Source organism: Dermacentor andersoni, chromosome 10, assembly GCF_023375885.2.
Source record: "Dermacentor andersoni chromosome 10, qqDerAnde1_hic_scaffold, whole genome shotgun sequence".
NCBI lineage: Eukaryota > Metazoa > Arthropoda > Arachnida > Ixodida > Ixodidae > Dermacentor > Dermacentor andersoni.
In genome coordinates, this window is record NC_092823.1 from 56,351,282 (window position 1) to 56,372,901 (window position 21,620).

The 21,620-nt window shown below is 44.2% G+C and overlaps 2 protein-coding genes across 3 annotated transcripts in view; one reads left to right on the forward strand and one right to left on the reverse strand.

Annotated features, from left to right (window-relative positions):
• The window catches only part of LOC129380664 (ATP-binding cassette sub-family D member 3-like), a 105,802-nt gene that overhangs the window by 36,107 nt on the left and 48,075 nt on the right, over nt 1-21,620 (reverse strand). The gene's annotated exons all lie outside the window — the stretch shown is intronic.
• LOC126543445 (membrane metallo-endopeptidase-like 1) overlaps nt 5,455-21,620 on the forward strand; it is a 52,318-nt gene continuing 36,152 nt past the window's right edge. Inside the window, exons 1-4 of the mRNA XM_055077980.2 lie at nt 5,455-5,655; nt 6,752-6,802; nt 10,384-10,464; nt 15,248-15,292. Of these exons, the coding sequence (XP_054933955.2) occupies nt 5,604-5,655; nt 6,752-6,802; nt 10,384-10,464; nt 15,248-15,292 (229 nt within the window). The 5' untranslated portion in view covers nt 5,455-5,603. The remainder of the gene's footprint in view (nt 5,656-6,751; nt 6,803-10,383; nt 10,465-15,247; nt 15,293-21,620) is intronic.

Sequence of the window (21,620 nt, forward strand, 5' to 3'; positions counted from 1 at the left end):
ATGGCTTGGCAGAGTGTCGGACGGGCGCTGTTTGATCGATGCTGATCGACGTCCTTGGAATTTCTCGGGCCACGCGGCTGACCTACCAGCGGTTTTGGTGTTCGGAGCGGTGCTTGCGAACCTAGAGGACGGCATGCCGTCATGATCTCCCGATGGTTGTTGCTTGCTGGCAGAGGAGGGTTGCCACCCGGAAGCATTCGGTCGGTTCCTATCGTGGGACGGCGGTATCGAGCCACCTGGTTCCGGTAATGCGAAAGCGTCCTTGGAATGGTAACGATGCATGGCGACTGGTGATTCGAGGGCGCGCTGGCACGAAGGCTTCCACTGCGATCCCGGGTAAGATCTTCTTTACGTCACGCGTACTCGAGGAAAATATGATGATGATTATCCTAGGCCACGACATATACCCCCTTAGGGGCATTGGCCAGAAGCGGGTGGCACACAAGAAAAAATAGTATGGTGGTAGTAGTAGTAGTAGTAGTAGTAGTAGTAGTAGTAGTAGTAGTAGTAGTAGTGGCAGTAGTAGTAGAAGATGATGATGATACTAGAGAATGGCACGTACATGTCCACGCAGAGGGATTGGTTAAGAAGAAGGCGTTAGAACAAAAATCAAAGATGCGCGTGGACGGAAATAGCAGTAACAGTAATAATTATCTTATTATTTTAACATGTATATTTCTTAACGAATGGAGGAGTATCGAGAAGAACGCGGTGTTTAGCACTTAGTCAGATATAAGGAGATTCTACAGAAAAATAGGGGCCGTGATTGTTTCATTGTTCGGGCAGGACTTGGATTCTGGGTTTCCCCTTTCACGAGAAAGGCCCCACTAACGAGTGGTGGTCCCAGCTTCGAAAGCCGTGGAAATGCATGCTTAACTCCTCCAGAGGATCGGCAACCATTTCGCCAGTGCCTGCACCGTCCTCCGAACGCTGCATAGTCATCGCGGTCCTTACATAAAGTATATTCTACGGAGGCATGTATTTACGGAGCCATGAGTTCGTCAGGGCCGAACTGCAACCCCCCCCCCCCCCCCTTATACCGCCTAAGGTACTGCTGAGTGAGGACGTGCCGGTAATTCATCCTAAGTCTCTACCTGAAAAACGTAACAAGGACAGACACGCGAGAGAAACGCGCACGCGCTACGGAAGACCCCAAGGCTCTGGCGACAACAATCTACACCAACCCTGCGACACGATAATCTGCGAGAACACAGAGGCCATCTTGCGGCTACGGGGACCGAGTACCTTAGGTTCACTCTCTTACCTCATAGAGAGATGGCGCACATTACATCACTGCACAGGCCATATTTTCTGGCCCGGATGGAGCCCGAACGTGTATGGCGCTGGCCCTCCCGAGGTCAACCCATTGTTCTCACCCCTGACCTGCACCCGGCCTGTGCCGGCCACAGCTCGCTGCGGCCCAGTTCGGTCCACTCATTATTTGATCTCATGGAAGCATGGTCCAGTTCTCGATTATTACGAAGGCATCAGCCGCACAGAGATTCTTTGCTAGGGACAGGCCGGGCTCTCGTGTTTTCCACTGGAGTTGGTGCTGATAAGGGAACACATGAGAAAGAAGGGAAAAATGCATCCTCTGTTCATTATTATCGTGCATTGCTGTGTGATGCGAATGACCGCGCTACTTTTGCCAAATAGTTGTACAGCAGTATATAGCGAGGGCATAATTGACTACTCTCATGCACACCACTAGCTATTTCATCTCACGCCTGAATCCAGAAGAGCCATTACAGGTAGATTGCTGTAATTTGAGTGAGTGAAGTTGCTGGTGATGTAAATTTAAACACGCTAGTCTGTTGGCTTTTTGAATTCCGCAATGCGCTGCCGTAGAAGGTCTTCTATCTCTATTGTAGATTAGTAGGCGACAGGCAATCATAACGCTCACGCGCGACAATATTGTCCCATGGAACAAAAAATTTTGGGACCCCCGTCGGTAGCACATTGACTACGGCGTTGTGTGGCGTAGCTCGAGGTCGTGGGCGCGATCCCTGTAGCGGAGGCCACATATTGAGGGGGGCGAAAACGCCTGTGCACTTTGATTTCGGTGCTCGTTAAATATTACCAGGTGTTCAAAATTAATCCGCAGTCCCCTACTACGACGTGTTTGATTGTACTACAGGGATTTTTGCACGTAGAACCTGTGAAATTAATTTTATTTGTTTGAACAATCAATTTTATTTCATCATTCAGCCTAATCTGAAATGCAATTTTTCATTCAGCAAATCAAATATCCGGGTATCATTATATGAGTGAATTTGTGTTCTTTCTTTGCTTTTGATCTAACGTGTTTTTAGCCCGAATGCATGGACAACGCAGCAACCCTATAGGGGACAACTTGGTATCCGTCCCTTGTAATACGCTGGATTAAAGGTGAACTTAGTTTTCTTTTTTCTTTTTCTCTGAGTTAGGAGGTCTTGCCAAAAGGCAATAAGGAGAAATGAAAAACAAAAACAACAACAAACAGGGCCATATCTATTGAAAGTGTGCAGCCAAGCAGGAACCACAAGAATGAGTGTGAAAAGTTACTGTTTGCCACACAGTACTTATTAAAGAGTAGCTTTCGTAACCTTTCCCTCGGTGTTCGGCCTTCGTTTGTTTCCTGGCCAGATATAGTTGCTGATTTAAGCACATGCAAAGCTTATATGTGTTCCGAATGTAAGTACCAGCAGACGGGCTCAAGTCAATATTGTTGCTGGCCGCTAAAGTAGTGCGAGTGAGCGAACCCCTGTGCTGCATAAAAATATCGAAAAATTATAATAATACCTAAAATTGGACCGCACAGTGCAGGCTCATAAGCATCTGTAAAGCACAACATCTTCTTAAAGAAGTAAGTCACTTTATTCAGGGGCTTCTTTGATTTAAGCTTTCTATGGTTCGGTCATTTGGTATGTGCAACTGGGTGTGCGGCCATTGTCGGCTGTTCTCCCGCAATGAGAATGGGCCAGTGCGGCAAGAAGCGCATCGTAGAAACCTTGAATTTATAAACGTGTGTGCGCCAACGTGACACGAGAAAGACAGAAGTTGTGATCCTCGCGGTGGCCTAAACATATTCATTGCCTGAGATTACACATCGAATGGGATGTATGTGTAAGCGCAATCGTATTCATCGCCGTTGGTCATATGGAATTTTTTAAAGCATTCTTTGCCTACGTTTTCGGGTTTGAAATGGCCGCTGTTTGCTGGCCCGGTCAGTTTCTCTGTGTACATATTTGTGGATGCGAAGGTTATATGTGCACTGAATGAAAGCACCAGCGGGCGGGCTTTTCTAGGCCTTGCATGGCTGACCGTAAGCGCAACTATACCTTGTTTAAATATAAATTGCAGCATAAAGCCTATAAGTAGAGTATCAGCTGACTGGTATCTTTAAAACGAACCGACGTGGTAATGAGATAGTGGATTATATTTAAGGAAGTCTTTCATTTACTTTATTTTCTTCGACGTAGGTGCTCGGTATGTACAATGGGGCTGGCGTCCGTTGTTGACCAAACCTCCCGATTAGTATGCCCCACTGTGCCACAGCAGGTACAGAATCCTTAAAATGTTGCTCGATATATATCCCACTTCTCTGTGCATTCACCTGTCATCCTCATTTCTTCCTCGGCATGGATCGTACGCCGTCGCTGTCCTCGTGCTATCGCTACATAAAAGTAACATTCTGAGCATCCTCTAGAGTTGAGCATAAAAGTAACATTCTGAGCATTACTGTGTTGCGTAAACACATCACCTATCCAAGAGAATAATTGCACCAGAATAAATTTGTGGCCTTGGTGATGGAATAAACGTACCATCACTGCACGAGATTACAGGTTGCGTAGGCTGAAAGTAAAGGAAATCGTACGCATCGCCGTTGCTTGTAAAGCATGTAGATTATCACTCCGATGAAAATTCGCGTCATGTAGATTCCAATGCGTACGTTAGATATGCATTATTTTTTGTGAGCCATTGCTCCCGGCATGAAGTATCTTCATCCTGTTGGCCCTCGTTTCAGGACATAGCCAAGACGGGCGTGTAGCATCTGTCATTGTCATAGGATATATGGTTGCTTGGGACATGTCGTTTGGTAGACCGCATTGACCTCTAGGTTTAAATAACGGATGGTGTGAGAGCCGCTGCAGCTGCACTCTTCACTTGGGATGCCATGTGACCCCTAGGCAGTTGTAATCGTCGCTGCAGGCTGCATGACGTTAGTGAGACCATAAAATTTGGCGAACTTTAGTAACGAGTTGATCTTGCTTCGTCGGATGCATTCCTGTTTGCGTTTTCTGATGCGAAGCATCATTCGCCTCATTTCAGGCGCTTTGCAATAGGTAAATATGTTGATAGTTTCTTCTCTGGCCTTGTTTCGGATCTCTTCTGTCGAAAGAAAATGCGCATTCAGCAGCGGATATTATACGAGTGTCCCGCAATGCAAGATCCCGATTCTCTATACCCGATAGGTTACAGACGCAGAGACAGAGAAAAAATAGTTATGAGAGAAATATGTCCAGCGAAGTATAGCCTATATCATTACATCTAGGGCCTCTGTAACTCTTGCGTCATAGTGACCCATTGCCATTATGGGGAGGATTAGCCAAGATTGGCACACGCCCGGCGGCATTTACCCTGTGGCCCAAGAAAGAGGTAGACCAAATTAAGTAACATATTAAAAATGAAAAAAAAGTAACACCACTGTAGATTATGCGCTATTGCAGGAAAAGATCTGCGTTGTTTGGAGATGCTAATGTACCAATTATATGTGCACGCTATATGTCGAAAGTTATCTTATTGCCTGGAACGCACGTGTGTTTGCTGGTACAACTTTGTCGTCAACGCAGGCCTATACAGGGCGTTTCCCGTAGCTTAAACTAAAGATTTAAGAAAAAATGCTGTTAACCGCAGCTGCATGAAAGCAACGCCACGGTCCGCGCGCACAGTTCTTTCGCACGAAGCGTGGCTTAGGGCACTGCAATACGAAAGATCACGAGCAAAGTCACGTTGCGTTATTTCATATATTGTGGACTTTCTTCAAACGCCGAAAGAAATCACCGCGCAGCATATACGTTGCGAAAATATAATTGGATCGGTCATTTCTGAATGCCCCTCTACAACGCAACGAAACGTACTTGACTCTAAATTGAATTTTAAAAATCTTGCCCAATTCAACTTAGTCGGTTAACTAATTAAGCGGAATAGAAAAAATACTCCAATGAGTGCCACACGATGACAAACCATGTGCCGTTGGTTTCATTGAGGTGCGACTAACCACCCTTTGTAAATCCTTGGTTAAATAACGTGAAACACTCTGTATAAGTCGTCCATTCCGTCACTAAGTTACGTACCTGCGCCGAACTGCGGTGAGGTAAGGCGAAACGGGCTTTAAGATGCAGTTCACTGTAGAAGAAGAAGAAGCGCACCCAATACGCGCGGCTGCGTGCAGCGACACGAAGAGAGAAAAGAAGAAGAACGCTCTAGCTTCGCTCGGCCTGTCATTGGGGCCGTCCTCGTCGAAGCGAATACAGCGGCTCCAGAAAGGCTCCGAGAGGCGATAGGCACCTGAAAGCACCCGGACCCTTGCTTGCATCGACGCCGCAGAAAGAGCACTCACCATGGAGAAACAGGACATATTTGCAATCTTGCGCACCGACATCGGCGAAGAAGGTAGGCCTTACATGCTGCGGGTATTAGGGTCGATAGACCAAGGTCATCGCGAGCACGTCTCCGATCAGATCGGAAGAAAATTGTTCCGCAGCTGCGTCGATTGCACTTGCTTTGTCAGGTTTTTCGCTCGATTAGTGCCCGCTGTGCAGCCAACTATAGCGGCAGCTCTGTCTCCTTCCGGTATCATCATCAGCCTGATTACGCCCACTGCAGGGCAAAGGCCTCTCCCGTACTTCTCTAACTAGCCCGGTCATGTACTAATTGTGGCCATGTTGTCCCTGCAAACTTCTTAATCTCATCCGCCCACCTAACTTTCTGCCGCCCACTGCTACGCTTCCCTTGGAATCCAGTCCGTAACCCTTAATGACCTTCTGTTATCGGTGACCATTGGTGACCATCAGTTATTGGATCATACCTTCCGGTATGATCCAACGCTAATAGGAAGCATTCAAAGCCAATCGTGGATACAAGAAGTTGGCCAACAGTGGCATGACCATCCGGCAGCTCGGACTCAGAGTAGGCTGTCTACTAGCTGTAACGATTTACGGCAGGTGGTGCAGTGCTGTTTCTGGGCCTGCCGCTTCGGTCCTGTGGACAAGTGTGTCGGGCGCTGTGTCGCCGAGATATCGTGTTGCAAATTCAGGCACCCCTAATTGTCACTACACAGCACAAAATGGTGAGAAAGTAGTACGGTACTAGAGCTATAACCCAGCGTTGTCTACTAGCTTGATAAAGCAAGCTGGCCTGTGAGCATCATTTGATGCTTGCTTTGTATGTTTTCTCAACGAACTCGAGTATGTGCCACGTGCACGCATTTTAGCAGAAGTTTTAAGATGATGGTTGGAACTGTTTACAGTGTTTGAGTACCTTTAAGCCCCAATAATACTTGAAAAAATACTGTGTGGTATATTATTAGCACTTAACCGGTGCTTGGATACAACTACTGCTTCTGCTGTGCTTTCGTGAAGGCAACTCTCCCAGTGACAGTTCTGTCCGGAGCTGAGGTGCATGTCATCTCGGATGGCGACATTGTTACTCGGTGAAGGAATTGATCAGTGACCATTGGTAAAATGAATTCCCGTGTTTTTCTTTTCAGGCGTCGAGAGAAAACTGGAGCAAGAGCGTCGAAAGCTTCGGCGAGAAAGAAGTAAGCAAAAGCAGAAGTTAAGCTCATGTGATCATGCATACGTAGCCATGTATTTTGACGCTTACGATATTTCGAAGGCGCGTGCTTCTAGACTAGACTAAGGTTTTTCACGAATGGAACTTGCAGGGCTCTCTGCACGAGGCACGATGTCCACTCTATCATGCGCGTGAGCATGCAGTAGGGAATCGTCGCGTTGCACTATCGCCCTCTGACGAGAATACCCCGAGACAAGCATTTCCCTACGCCTACAAAGAACGATAGGCGGCGCTAGAAGTGTGAGAAGGCGGGAATAAATGGGGAGTTTGGGAAATATAGCCAAATCAAAGGAGCCGGACAGCGGGTACAATGTGCTCAATGCATATTTACTTTGCACTTTGCAGGAGATACTTTTTTAAATGTTGTATGCAGTCATTCAGTGGTTGTTGCGAGATATTCACGCATGAAATGCTAGCTGGTGGCTGGGGCTAATTTGATCACTCCGGAGAAGACCAAGTTGCAGCAAGAGTGACGTCGAAGGGGTAAATTGGCTGGGCAGGGAAATAGAAGAATTTTAGCCTTTAGCGCACAAAAGATGCACGGACAGTGTAGAAAAACATGAACGACTATACTGTCCCCGTGTTTTTTCTGTCCTTGTGTCTTTCGTACGCCAAAGACTAAGATCAAATACCAATGTGCCCAAACTTACATTATTTCAACAAAGCAAGCTCTATCGCACATGGCACGCGACACAAATCGAAGTGCGTATTGGGCATTGAACCGTTCGGGTGTATCCTGCGTTATAGAGAGAGTGGCTCTCCGCGTTTATTTCTCCGGCATCTCTACAAAAACTGCGTAAAACAGCTTTGCTTTCAAGCGAGCAATTGGCGGGTCCTGATTATCTTAATGAAGCCCAATTCTTTACCCTACAGTACTGCCAGCCTAGAGTCCCAGACTTCAAACAGAAATGGACAATCGAGAAGATCAGCAGTGAGAGAAAAAAAGTAGATCGCATGCACAAACTTAGTCACGAAATGTCGAGAACTCTTAAAATAGAGGACGAATCAGTCTATTCCTCTATTTTTTATTCACCAAATAAGGTACATAGAGGTACTTACAAACATACGTCCTATCGTACGCACCTTACTCTATTTTTACACATAGCCTACACAGGCTGAAACATTTGCCCCATCGCAGCACTAAATTTGAGATACCCCTGTCTTGAGTCAGCGATGCACGCGGCCTCCCCGAACGCTCATTCTCATGCAAGTCTTCGCGGCTTTCTGCGAACTAACACCACCACCACCTCACACTTCTTAAGGCGAGACACCTTCCCGCACGCGTGGGCTGTTTTTCCCTGTCGATTTCGATGGGCGTTGGTCCCTTGATCCATAGACAACGAATCACACTTCGTGTGGACCTGTGAAGAACAACCGCCATCTTCAACAACTGACAGCAGCGCCGTGCTATGGAGCTTCCTGCAGATAAGGCTGGGCCACTCGAAGAAAGGTCAACCGCTAGAAATGGATATGTTGACTTCGCGTTTACAGCCGTAATTTGGCTAAAAAAATAGGAGCAAGGACTTTCTCATTCGCCCGTAGATACAAGGAATAATGAAGAGCACACAGGGAGCAACGCTAGCGGTGTGTCCCGTGGGCTTCTCGTCATCGAATAAAAATAACAATACAGGAAACGAGCACACACTAAGCGACAAATATGTAAAGAAAAGGGATGTCTTCGTTCAAAAGCTAACTGCCGGAAAGAACATATCAGCAATTGCTGCAATCAAACATGTCTCGAAACAAACCGAAATGCGACTAGGAGGCTCTTTTCTGTCGTCGCCGCACTTTAGTTTGCTTCGCGTCTTATGAAACCTTAACAAGTTACAACCGACTTGACCAGCAACAAGTGCTAATAATTAGCCCTATCGATTCTAGCTATACAATATATGCGAATTTCTTATTGATTGATAACAGAAAAATGATTGGGCAAGTGTACGTTTGCCTCCCATCAAAATTCACTGACATTGTAAAAGAAAGAAAAGTGGTGTTAGCCTTCAACAGGTCGAAAGTACTTAGGTTTGCGGGTTTCCAGTCTACCGGGCTACATAGATTGTGATACAGATATGCCTATATAATAGCAAGTTAATTCTGGCTATATACATCGAATGCTCCCTTGCCGGGTGCTTGTAGTACTGCTGTAAAACTAACAAACGACGAGTCTATGAGGCTGATCACCAGTGTGTCCGTTTAGCGTGTTGACGATACACAGCTGCTGTCGGGAATTGTCGCACACCATAGCACAGCCCCTATTTATACGGAGTAGTTACTGGACCGTTTTGGGAATGTAATGCGCTTTAACTTTTACAGCGCCATTCTTTTCTGTGGGGCCGTGCCAGAATAATGAGATACAACGGAAACTAGTGCACATTGGGGTACAAGAGGAAAGGAGGAAAACCCATTTGTTTGTTTTCCCACTTCTAGAACACAGAACTTTTAATTCCAATTTGTCCAAAGAAGTTGCGGGCAATCTTACACATGAGGAATAAGCAACTTGAAATGACACGTTGCTTTTTTTTATACAGGCTTAAATTTTATTCAGCCAAATGCAGAATATTTGAAAACATCTGGTTTTCAACTAGCAAACAAGAATGGTATAGTTAGTGCATAATTTTTCTGCACTTTTACTGCGGAGTTATTTGCACTTTCTGGGGTGCATTTTGTGTGCGCTGGTCTCTGGTGGCGTTCTTGAATGGATAAACGGTGTCTGGAAAGCTGAATGTTTGCACCTCATAATTGTATAACTTCAACTTGTATTGTATTACATGTATTAATTGTATTGCAATTTAAATTGTATTACTTGTATAACTTCAAATTGTATAACATAATTTGTATAACGATGTCTGAATATGGAATGAGTATTATCTTCTTGTATGCATGGATTTCAGTGAGTGCTGATTATAACTCATATATATTATATAATTTGCTGACTGCTACGTGAAGTTGCCAGTGCGGGGGCCTGCGGCCTTGTCAAGCTGCAATGCGACAGCTTTTTCTGTAGGCCTCCGGCATCGTGTATTTCGGATGCAAATAAAGTTATTATTATTATTATCTCACTTTGTGCAAAGGTTGCCGCGTTTGCAGTAGCGTGTGACGTCATCGATATCTGTGGACCTCTAGACGTTCAACGCCAAACGGGAGCCCTTGTTTGCCTGTGCTTGCCCGTGCAAACACAGGCCTGCCCGTGTTTCTGTGTCCTTCAGCGTACGTGTGTAAGCTGTACAAAAAAAGTGCGGAAGAGGTCTTACTGACCTCTCACTACCTCGTAAATGAAATGTGATGCTTCTTACGAATGAGCGCTTATCTAGCGCCGAGCATGAACGACCTAATTTTAGGAAATCGCGTAGTAGCGTGGAAATTGAACGGTGGCGTCGGTACACCTTTCTTTACTGCATATTTTTTTTTGTTTTTACTTGTCAAGGGCGCGACAGTTCTTCGCAATTCAAGTGTAGCTACGAATCCATATGAACCCTGCCTCTAATGGTCCTTTAGTACAGACGGCTGAAATAAGTAAATATTTGGCGTTCCGTGTCGTTTCTATTGCAGAGAGGATTCGGGAACAGCTGCACATGGAAATGGAGGCCCTTGGACTGCAAGCGCAACAAGAAGAGGCCGCGGAACAAGCCGGTGAGTTCACGAATCTGCGCACAGCACTGATTGCTTTTCGGAATGTGACCACGGAAGCGTCTTTATCATGAGCCTATATTGTACAGTGCAGTGCAGGTAAAGGCCACCTGCCATAAACCCCCACTTGCCTCTTACCTATCGATTACGTGTTAGTAAGCGTACTTTTAAGGGCTAATTAAGGGTGACTTAACGTCCTTAGACGCCTTGTGCATTGTCGCCCCAATATCTGAAGAAAACTCAAAAACATATTCGATTTTGAAGTAGTTTCGTATAACTGGTGCGCATGTAACGAACGCGAGACAAACAAGTTCGGCAGCATTGCAACACTTGGTAATGCAGTCATTGGTAATGCATTAAGTTATACGAACCGAGGGCTCAGACTTTATGCAAAACATAACGTGCCGCACTGCGAAGTACACGTGTGACAAGCCATTGTTTGTGAGCTTTGGCCGCCTCTCTATGTTGCCGTCTCGCATCGTCGCGTTGCTTCTTTCGCATTTCGGCATCTTCGGCTTACCTGTGGCTTCGCGCGCTCTTATAGCGGGGTCAGACTCGCGCCAACGACGTTTCTTCGACTTTACGTTGCACCCTCTCCGCAGGGGATTGAAACGTACGCTGTTCTGTGTGTTGCATGGGTGATTTCAATGAATCTACACACCGTTCGCTTCACATTGCTGAGCGCTTGTAGCCTCAGCGTTATGGGGCTATGAGCCATTGCATTTTTGGCTTGCTTACGGGGTACGAGCGGAGGTATGAACCAGTGAGAAGTTCACGTGGTTTTTTGTACCACTTGACCAGACGCCGCGTTTCCTTGCGTTGTAGGCGTGATTTCAATGAATGTATGCACTGTACGCTTCACTTTGCTGAGTGCTTGTAGCCTCTGCATTACAAGAGGGATGAGCCATTACATATTTTGCTTGGCGCAGGGGGGTATGAGCCATTGCTCATGACGACAGTTTTTGTACCATTGGATAGGACGACGCTTTTCTTTCTGAAGGCCATCGAGGGTATGAGCCACTTAAGGCTTTAGTCTTCAAAAAACCGCTTTTCTTTGCACAAACTCAGCAATAGAGATGCTAAATTGCCTGGCCGTTGTTGGCACGCCGTGGTTACATATTGGATTTTCATATCATTTGGCTCGGTTGGAAAGGCCCCTCATGGTTACTTTTCGTAGTGTGCGACGACATATGCCAAATTCGTGTGCCATATGCAAATTGAGGCCTGTTTTTCTTCTCGAAAGCTGGTGGCAAGATTACGCTTAAACCACTCTCATACAATTATGCATGCATCCTAGTTTATGTCATCGGTGAATATGCTACGCAGCCACTGCCCAGTTACAGTTGAGAGATCTTAAGGACATTGTGCCTTGCAGTGTACGAGGAGTACAGTGAAGTTATTTTGTACACTGCCTTCAATAGATTTGAAAAGTAACTCGATATTGATTACTTAGTATACTCATCGCACGCACCAACACAGACACACGAGAAGCTCCACGGATGTGGCTTATTCCTGCCGTCCATTTACGTGAAAATCTGTTTTAAAATTAAGGATATGCAGGAGGCTTGCATTCAGCTTGAGCCCGCAAGCCGGTTGGGTCCTCTTATATAAAACTCTCCGCTTATTTTCTCTAGACTGTTGTGTCGTCACAGAAGACAAAAATGCCCGTGAAGTGCTTGTCTAATAAACCGCGACGACAGGAAAATCGAGGGTGCAGCATCAACATGCAAACCAATCTCTCAGTGTTACATCGTCATCTCTATGTGTATATATAGCCAACGAAAAGTGGTTTTTACGATGACGAACATGAAGAGACAGTTACTTTGTCGACGTACATCAAGGTGCTGCTTTCAGCATCTACCCTTTGCATTTTAACATATTGTATGTGTTCACTTCCATAACGCACTGATATGCTATTAACTGGTAATAAGTAAATTTAGGTGAACAAATGTATAATGTTGGTAAATGGTTAAGCAACCAACTGGAAAACTGATTGTGTCTTCGGCCTATGTTAAGTTCTCGTGAGCTTGAAGTTACCTTGATATAGGTTTATGTGAAAGATCTGTAGGTAACAGTGGAGGAAAGTGGACGGGAGAAAAGATGTCTAGGGTATTGTACTGAAGAAACCGTGCACACCTTCACAGGTGATGCGTCTGGACGTTTTACTAGAAACTTGGTGCCCTCGTGAGCGTAAGCAAATAAGGACTCGAAAGTCTGCCATGAAATGCAAGTCTGTTCCAATTATTTCATTAGATGTTTCCACAGTGCAGAAAATTATTAACTGGAACAACATTGCATATCACTTCCGCTTTCGAGTGCTTAAGTTTATCGAAAAATTTGCAAGGCACACAGTGCCGCTAGCAAATGGCTATGCTTTAAATATTGGCTGGCTTTGATTCTGCAATGACAGAGTAATCCCTAAGGTCAATATTTAAAAGGCAATCCAAGAAAATTCGTGTATAATCGCATCACCAATGATGGCCCAAATGCTGATGCCAATCCAGTGCTGCTCCGAAGTGAATTCAAATTATTAGCGTTAGCGGGGCTACAAGGGACACTCTTTTGGGGGCCCCGAATAATTATGACCAATTTTGGTACTTTAATTGACAGCTAAATTCAAGCTCATTTTGAATAAAAAAAATTGCAGAGAGATGGGACACAATGGATAAGAACTAAGAAGCAGGCCTCCTGTATTCCGTCAGCGCTATTTTAATTTTTTTTTTGCAGAATGAAGCCTACGTACCACCCGCCGCGGAAACTTAGTGGCTATCTCATTACGCTCGTGATCTTGAGGTCGGAGGTTTAATTTCGGCGGCCGCGACCGCATTTAAATAAAGGTGAAATGCAAAAAAATTGACAGTCACTTAAGTATTCTTAAATGATTTGAATGCGAAAGCATTAGGACTTGTCCAAGTATTCACCTTAAGGTACAACTCCACCTTAATCAACCTTGCTATAATTTGTACCTACCTTAATCCACCTTAATCCGCTTTACTCATATTTTGGGAGTGGGCACGGCGTCCGTCTTACGCCGTGGCTGTTCTGCGGGGGATTTCGCAGTATGAGCCCCAGGAGGTTCAGCGCCGGTAACGTTACGTCCTCACTCGGTCACGTGGGTTTTGGTACCACTTGATGATAACGGACTCCAGATTTTCCGCTTAAAATGAGGCATATAATGCTCGCGGATTAAAAAGGGCTTGTTTATTTAGATTGAACTGCTCGTTAAAGAACCACAGGTGTTGAAAGTGGGATCTGGATCACTCCACCACGACGCGCCCCATGATGATATCGTGGTTATTGCGCCTAAAACCACAAAATTTAAATTTAGCAGGCACCAGCCAGCTCAAGGGAACGCAATCCTGCACTAAGTTTACGTACGCTAGCGTGTGCATTTCAGCCCTCATTGAAATGCCCCCGCCGTGGCTTGGAATCGAACCGAGGTCCTCGTGACATCTGCTCAGAGGCTTGACCAGTAAATATGAGCAGTTTCTTTAGAATACCCAATTTTTAAAACCCCAAGATATTTTTTCGCAGCGACGGGAGGTAACGTCCAAACCGGTTATAACGAACAGGCTTACGCCGTCAGTATAGTGTTCGATACGTTCGGTAATTTCATATGTCCTACTATAACGAAGTTAAACAAACTGCACTTGCAAGAGTTATTGGGTTTTTGTTGGTTACTTTGCATGCGTATCGGTCATAAAGTTTCGGGTGTTGGATGTAGAGAAGAATTAGCGCTATCCTGGTTTGGAATATTCGGGTTTCGTATTATACAAAAGTGAGTGTTTTTGAAGGTCTGAAGACCGCCCGTATTGTACCAATAACTTCTATCTTTAAAGGGAATCGTTGAAATGCAAATTGCAAAAAAAAAAATACGCCTGTATTTTTGTTCTAAGATATACGACTTGCCACGACTATTTGGTTCTTTGTTAGGCGTGTTCGAATAGTGAAATTTCCGAACCCACTCGAATGCGGAATGGAATGCCAAATGCTAGTTCAATTTTTAAACAAAGTGAAATGTAAAGTTTGTGTAGAGTGAGCTTGGCGAAAAAATTAGGAACACATTTGCATCGTTTAATACGCGTAACGCGATTTGGAATCGGACGTACAGTCAACTGAGGGGTGTATATATGATAAGTAGTGACTTTCAGTTAGTGTGCTATTGGCAATGACATAGTACACCGTTCGAGAGCCTTGAGAGCACCGAACATCGCTTCAATGGAATGCAAACTTGGCTACAGTGGCCACAGATATTGCCTAATTTGAGAGATGTTCGTTGGCTGCTTATATGCAGGGTAGTCTTACTGGATGACTGCACATTATTCAGCAGTTTTCTGTCCCATCTCTTCACTCAGAAACCGGTGCTTCTGCTCAACAACTCCTGACTCTCCCACAGCAGAACCTTTTGGAACAGTCCTAGCTTGCATCGGCTTTTCCTTCTCGAGGCGACATCAAGGGTTATATATTACCTTTTATATGTGAACAGGAACGAATACTCAACAATTTCGAATAGTGATTTCTCGATTCGATGATGAATCATATTGCGAACGTTGTTTGAAGTGTATTGGAAATTTTGAATATTCGCCGACCCCTAATATTTATAAGTTCATTATGTTAAGAATTTTCTTTTGGCCGTGCCTAACATCACGTGACGGAAAACAGATATGTTTGCCGACAGCCTTGGCATATATTTAATTGTTTCAGTACCTACAATATCAAACATTAGTGTGCTCGTTTCTGTTTGTTTTGTATCTTCATCGCAAAAACCATCACTGTTTCTTTTCAGCCAAGCATCACACGCATTCAAGCAGGACATCAAGGACAACCAAAAGTATGTACCACTCAACGCAGCTTGACAGAATCTAAGCCGGAAAGCCTATAATTTGAAGATAAAATGGTCCTCTCAAATGACATGTCATGTATGTTAATTCTGACAGTGGGACGTCCCAAGGGCATTGATTCTGAATAGCAGGCAGCGCTGAGATCGAGGCACGCTAATTCTTAACGTGAACCAGCGTCTCTATAGCGGGCGTGAGCTTGAAACAGGAAATGAGAGGCAGTTTTTTGCTAATGTCTATTTAATTCCACACTCGAGGAATCAGATTTAGTCGAGTAAATAGATTGCATGTACATATGTAATTGGACGTAACGCGTCTTGTATGTTGGAATAGTGTTCTCCTGTTAGTTAACTTCTTTTTGCAGGTGATATTTACCCAGACATTTCTGAAATGCCACTGGTGGTAGGACTTGAAAATACTTAAATTGAGCTGATCGACGAAAAAAATACCATAAGAAAACGGTGCAGTTGGAATTTATGAGTGGCCGTATGAGGACGCGGCTTTTACTTTCAAAGAGCGCTTTTGAGTGCACATTGAGAGCGCATTTCGTGCCAAATTGGAACTTGACGAACGCCGCAGAATTTATCACACAGTTGATAATCGTGCGCCGACTTGGGTAGTCGAGTGAATAGCGCACTGTCGGAAATTAATGCATCAGCTCAAATGAACTCCCTAAAACTAAACATTAATAAAACGAAGGGTGTTTTATTCACCCCCGCCACACATATGTCCAGTTACCCACCCATTTCGTTAAATAACTCTAAAATTGAAGTGGTAAAAAGCTTCAAATCACTGAGCGTGTATTTGTCACAAAACATCACATGGGATGATCACGTGAACTACATTATTAATAAACTATCGAGGACAACCGACATTATGCGCCGCCACTGCTACTATTTTCCTACCTCTGTTAACATACCCATATATAACTCTTCATTTTCTTCTCTATTGAAATACGCGTTTCTTGTATCGTCAACCACAACAGCTTCAAACATTAGGAAAGTTTCCGTCTCGTAAAAAAGTGCTCTACACCTAGCCTGTAAAGTCCCATATCGCTACCACAGTGCAGAATTGTTTAAGAAGCACCACATCATTCAGGTTCCATCAATGTATGATTACAAACGATGCCGTTTATATAAACTCGGTTTGCTGAAAAATAATGATACCATGACAAACCTAGCAAGGCTAGAGAAAAACTTCCTTGCTTATAATGTGCGCCATCCTGAAGTGTGGTACGTCGCCAAATGTAGAACCAATTACGGAAATCAAATGTTAAAATTTCAATTGACTACACTTCTAAACCACATAACAAAAGAAAATAAGATTGACATATCTAGTACATCACCAAAACAACTGCGTTTAATGTTTGTATAATGATGCGATACGATGATTTTCTATTTCTTTGACTACTGTATAATCCCCTTCTTAAGTGACGTTTTATAACTCCTGTAAGTGGTCCTCTTAGTGGTCCTCGTAGTAACTCCTCTTAGTATGTCGTACTCCCTTAGCCGCACGCTTTTATGCCTTCCCGTGTGATTCGGGGGTCAGGGCTCCCCAAGCTGTTTTTACTGCTTTTACCTGTCCTCCTCGTAACTTTTTCTTGTTGCGGAATAAATTCAATTTAATAATAGCAGACCCTTCCGTGATGTGAACGAAGTAAGCAGCAAGGCTACGGCAGACGCAAAATAAGAAAAAGAAAAGGAGATTTTTAAAACGATCATAGAGAACGACTGCCAGTTTAAATTCCTTATACGCTCTTGGGTGTTAATGTTTCAGTCATTGACATTCAAGTTTTGCATTGTGGCGCCCGCGTGCACATAATGAGCGCAGCGCAGAGAATTGTGTAAAACATTTTACTTAGATCAGCAGTTGGCGTTGAAACAAACACAGAGACTAACAGGTTTAAAGCGCGAACGAAGACGGGACGAGAAGAAACACAGACAAGCGCCTTTCCTTGTCTCTTGTCCAATCGTCGTTCACGCTTTAAACCTATTAAACTATGGAATACAACTAGCCCAAACTGCTACCCTTCTAAATACACAAAAATGTGGCACAAAGAAACCTCATATGCCTCCCCCCTCTTCTCTTTGACCACTTCCCTATTTCTATGTAAAATGCAGGGCTTTCTTGCAGGAGTAAGTTGCCCAGCTTCGAAATGCATTTGCGACAGTTGTACACAACGACGAAGTAGGCTTATTCTGTTTATTCTCAGAGCATCAGCTTATTTGCATAATGTATGCTACAAAACTGTTCAAAATGGTGTTAAGATGTGACGATTGGTTACTCGCCCCACACGGAACTGCACCTTTGCCTTTGTCAATACGAAATTTAAGATCGAAATCGAAATTAGATAGGCAAGAGGCTAGGCAGTGATAGATGTTGTAAAACTTGATTAAATGAAGCAGGTCAGCCTTCTTCAACCTTCTCGAAGAAGCGCAGTTACAGGAAGTGGACGTGAAAAACTCCTAACCAATAAACATGAAACAAAATAGATTTCATTCTCCCTGCCAATACGAGCATGGTGCAGGATGTAGAAGTGTTAGGCAGGGCAAATGGCAGTGATCTTAGACTAGTGAAGCCTAGGATTGCTCGTTATTTGAAGAGAGAAATAGAAAAATTAGTCAAGAAGAAACGGGCCAACCTATAGGCATTAAGGGTAAGAGCAGATGAATTGCAGCTGTTGATCGTAAACAAATATGTAGCTTTAGAACATGAAGATAAAGATAACATTTCAGAAGCAGCAATTGGAAGCGGGGAGTAAGGCACCAATGGATGCCGTAGGTAAGCCATCCCAAGTGACAAATGACCTTATAATGAAACGACAAAGCATCAACGTGTCTACGTCATACGATTAAACAGAATTCTCTGAACTGTCAGAACTGATAAACAAGATGAAAACAAAAGATATTCGAAATTATGAGACAGGAAAGATTGAGGAAGCACTAAAAAACACTGCAACACAGCCACAAGAAAAGTTGGCATATGACAGGGCAAGATGTATGCAGCGAGAGATAAGCAGGATGATGTCATTAACAATTTAGAATATGTAGTAAGAGCAGCAGAAAAATTGTAAACTGACTAGATATGAAGTTAGAAGGGCCTTGCAAGACATATCCCGGGGAAAAGCTGCAGGAAATGGAAGAAGGGTCGATTTAATGAAGGATGGAGGATATATTATGCTTGAAAAGCTTGCGACCCTTCATACGCAGTGCCTCACTACTTCAAATGTACCATAGATGTGGAAGAATGCCGTTATAGTATTACATAAGAAGGAAGACGATAAATTATCGAAGAAAGATGAGCTCATTAATGTGCTTTCAGAGCGTTGCATAATATATTCCCCAAAATAATGTCAAACAGAAGCGCCGCAACACATGAATTCCATGAATCAAGAGCGCTGGCTGGTTTAAAGAAAGGGCATTCTACAGTGGGTCTCATACCTGTCACGTCTATGAGGTAATTGAGAAATCTGCGGAGTGCAATCAACCTCTCTTTATGACTTTCATAAATTATGAAGACGTGTTTGATTCCAAGATATACCAGCAGTCGTGGAGGCAATGCGTGATCAAGGAGTACAGGAGGCATACATGAATATCTTGGGAAATATCTACAGGTTCCTTGGTTCTCTACAAGGAAAGTAGAGTTACATATCAAGAAAGGGGTCAGGCAAGGAGACTCAATCCCTCCAATGCTAATCACTGCGGTCTTTGAAGTACTGAAGCTCACTGAGAAGGCTTAGGAGCGAGGATGAACGGTCGCTATTTCAACAACTTTCGGTTGGCAGATGACATCGTCCTGTTTAGCAACACTGGGGATAAATTGCACCAAATGATTAAGCACTTTAACTGAGAAAGTGTAAGAGAGTTTAAGTGAGAGTGTGTTGTGGAAGACGAATATACTGAGAACAGAAATAATGTTCAACGGCTTGGCAAGGGAACAAAAATCAAGGGGCGGGCAGATGGAGTACCACACTGTTGTATAAAAGTTACATAAACTGAAATAAAGTGCATCAGAAATGGGTCTGTCTTTCTATAGGAGGACCTTTGTCATAGGTGGTCTTGTCATCCTAGACCGGTTAGCTTTGACGGGTTAGTAGGTTGACGTCACGAGCGGTCGTTGCGGATTGCGGCTGGTTGTAAAGGAACAGACTCAAAAAGAAACGAACGCTGTTATTTGACGTTTTCTGGGTTTTAAACCCAGTACTCCCCGTTCTGTGTTGGCGGGTAGGGCAGGATTTGAAGACGAGGGGAAGAGAGCGGGGAAAAAGGGAATACGGGAAAAGCTAAAAGCGTCAAAGACAGCCGCCTTGGGTGTTTGGGGGGAAAGATGATGGGTACCCTTCAGAGAACTGAACGGAAACCGCATGTGTCGTAGACGGCTTGCGGGTATAGTTTTAGAAGAATGGCACGGACAGTTGGTCAGAGGGGAGCAACAAAGGGACATGAGTTGAAATAATGATGTGAGTCGTCCAGGATCCGTGCACCGGGAAATTTTTGAAGGTACTAAGGTGGCAACATTGAGTCTGTGGGAAAGAACGGGGGTGGTGGGAAAAGAGCGGATTGGTCTTTCAAGGGACGTTAACCTCCGAAGATCGGGGCAGGCGCCGTCGCGGCAGTGTACAGGAAAACAGGCATGAACCTGGTGGTGAAGGCACCGAAAAAAGATATAAGCAAGCTGACGTTTTGTGACTTTGGGACGCGTTGGGGGCGGTTTATAGAAGAAAAAAATAAAGAAGAAGAAAGAGAAGGAAAACTACAGAAGAAGAAAGACGGGCAGGAAAACTGCATGGGAAAAGGATTTCACATGGTTAATATATGCTCTGAAATGCGGCAGAAAAGCATTGAGGTGACAAGCGACTGCTTTAGCTAAATTGTGTGTTGTATCTGCGCGTTGGCCATTGAACCTTGTATGAATTTGCTGTCCATTCTCACCTATGTATTGTATGCTACAAGTGGCACCCTCTAGGCAGTAGATTACGTTGTTTGGACGTGCAGGTGCAGCTCGAGATTACCTTGTGACGGTAATCCGACGCAGCACTTTTAATTGCAGTAGCAAATTGTACATGGCTGCCTGCAAGCACCCTGGGCGGTCACAGGGACCGGATTTTGTCTTCGCCTTTGTTCTTAGTTTGGCACGTACAAGAATGTCTTTGAAGTTAGTGTTCCGTCTGAAAACTGCTCTGCTCGGGTGAGGAAAGATATTATTTTCTGTTCCTAGCGAGAACTGAATAGTATTTATTGAAAGTGCTGTTCATGATTGAGAGTGCGTTTGAGAATTTAGTAGTAAGAAGAGGCGTTGTTCTTGTGTTCTTAGGGCGGTGTTTGATGACCTCGGCTCGCTCAATTTAGCTTGCATTGTTGTAGGCTCTTTGAAGGGCAGTGTTTATTGGTTCCTGTTTGATAGGGTTGCTTTAAGACGAATGAATCTATCTATCTAATCCTGGTTTTGAACTCAAATGTGATGTAGTCGTACGGCTTGACCTATAAATGTACCTTGTTTGTGTAATGTCTGGTAAAGTGGCTTGTGTATTCTTGTGTGTTGTTTGTCAAAAGGTTTCCTACACAGCACTGTCGTTGTCTATTATATATATTGTCAATATATATTATTGTATCCAGAATGTTTATGAGCAGACTTGAAGATTTCGATCCGAATTTATTGTTGAGTGAAAAGAATTTAGGAATTAATGTTACAAACTTCATGAATTATTAACCGCAAGCTAGCCTCTTGAGTCTGCGTAGGAGTACGTTTGCCTACATCAATTACAGGTGAACGTGACGATGAGAAGGAAATTTACAGGAAATTAAAAATGGGGTTAGAATGCATACGGCAAGCATTACCAAATCCTGATTACCAAAGTGGTTGAATAAACAAACTGTACAGTCATTACACTCTACTGGTGCCAACATATGGGGAAGGAACTGGGAGGTTAAAGCTAGAGAAAAAATTAGGTACCCCGCATGAGCGATGGCGCGAAAAATGTTCTGCGTAACGCTCAGAGACAGGAAGAAAGTGATGTGGATCTGAGAGCAAAACGGGGATAGCCGATATTCTAGTTGACAATAAGAGACAAAAAATGGAGCTGAGCCGGCCATTTAATGCGTAGGGAAGATAATCGGTGGACCATCAGAGTTAACGAACGGGTGCCAAGGGAAGGAAAGCCCAATGGAGGACGGCAGAAAATTAGGTGGGGTGATAGAATTAGGAAATTTGCCGGCGCCAGTTGAAATCAGCCAGCTCAAGACAGGGGTAATTGGAGATCGCGTTCGTCCTCCCGTGGACATAAAAATAAGCTGATGACGAAATCAAGCAGGCTAACGGACT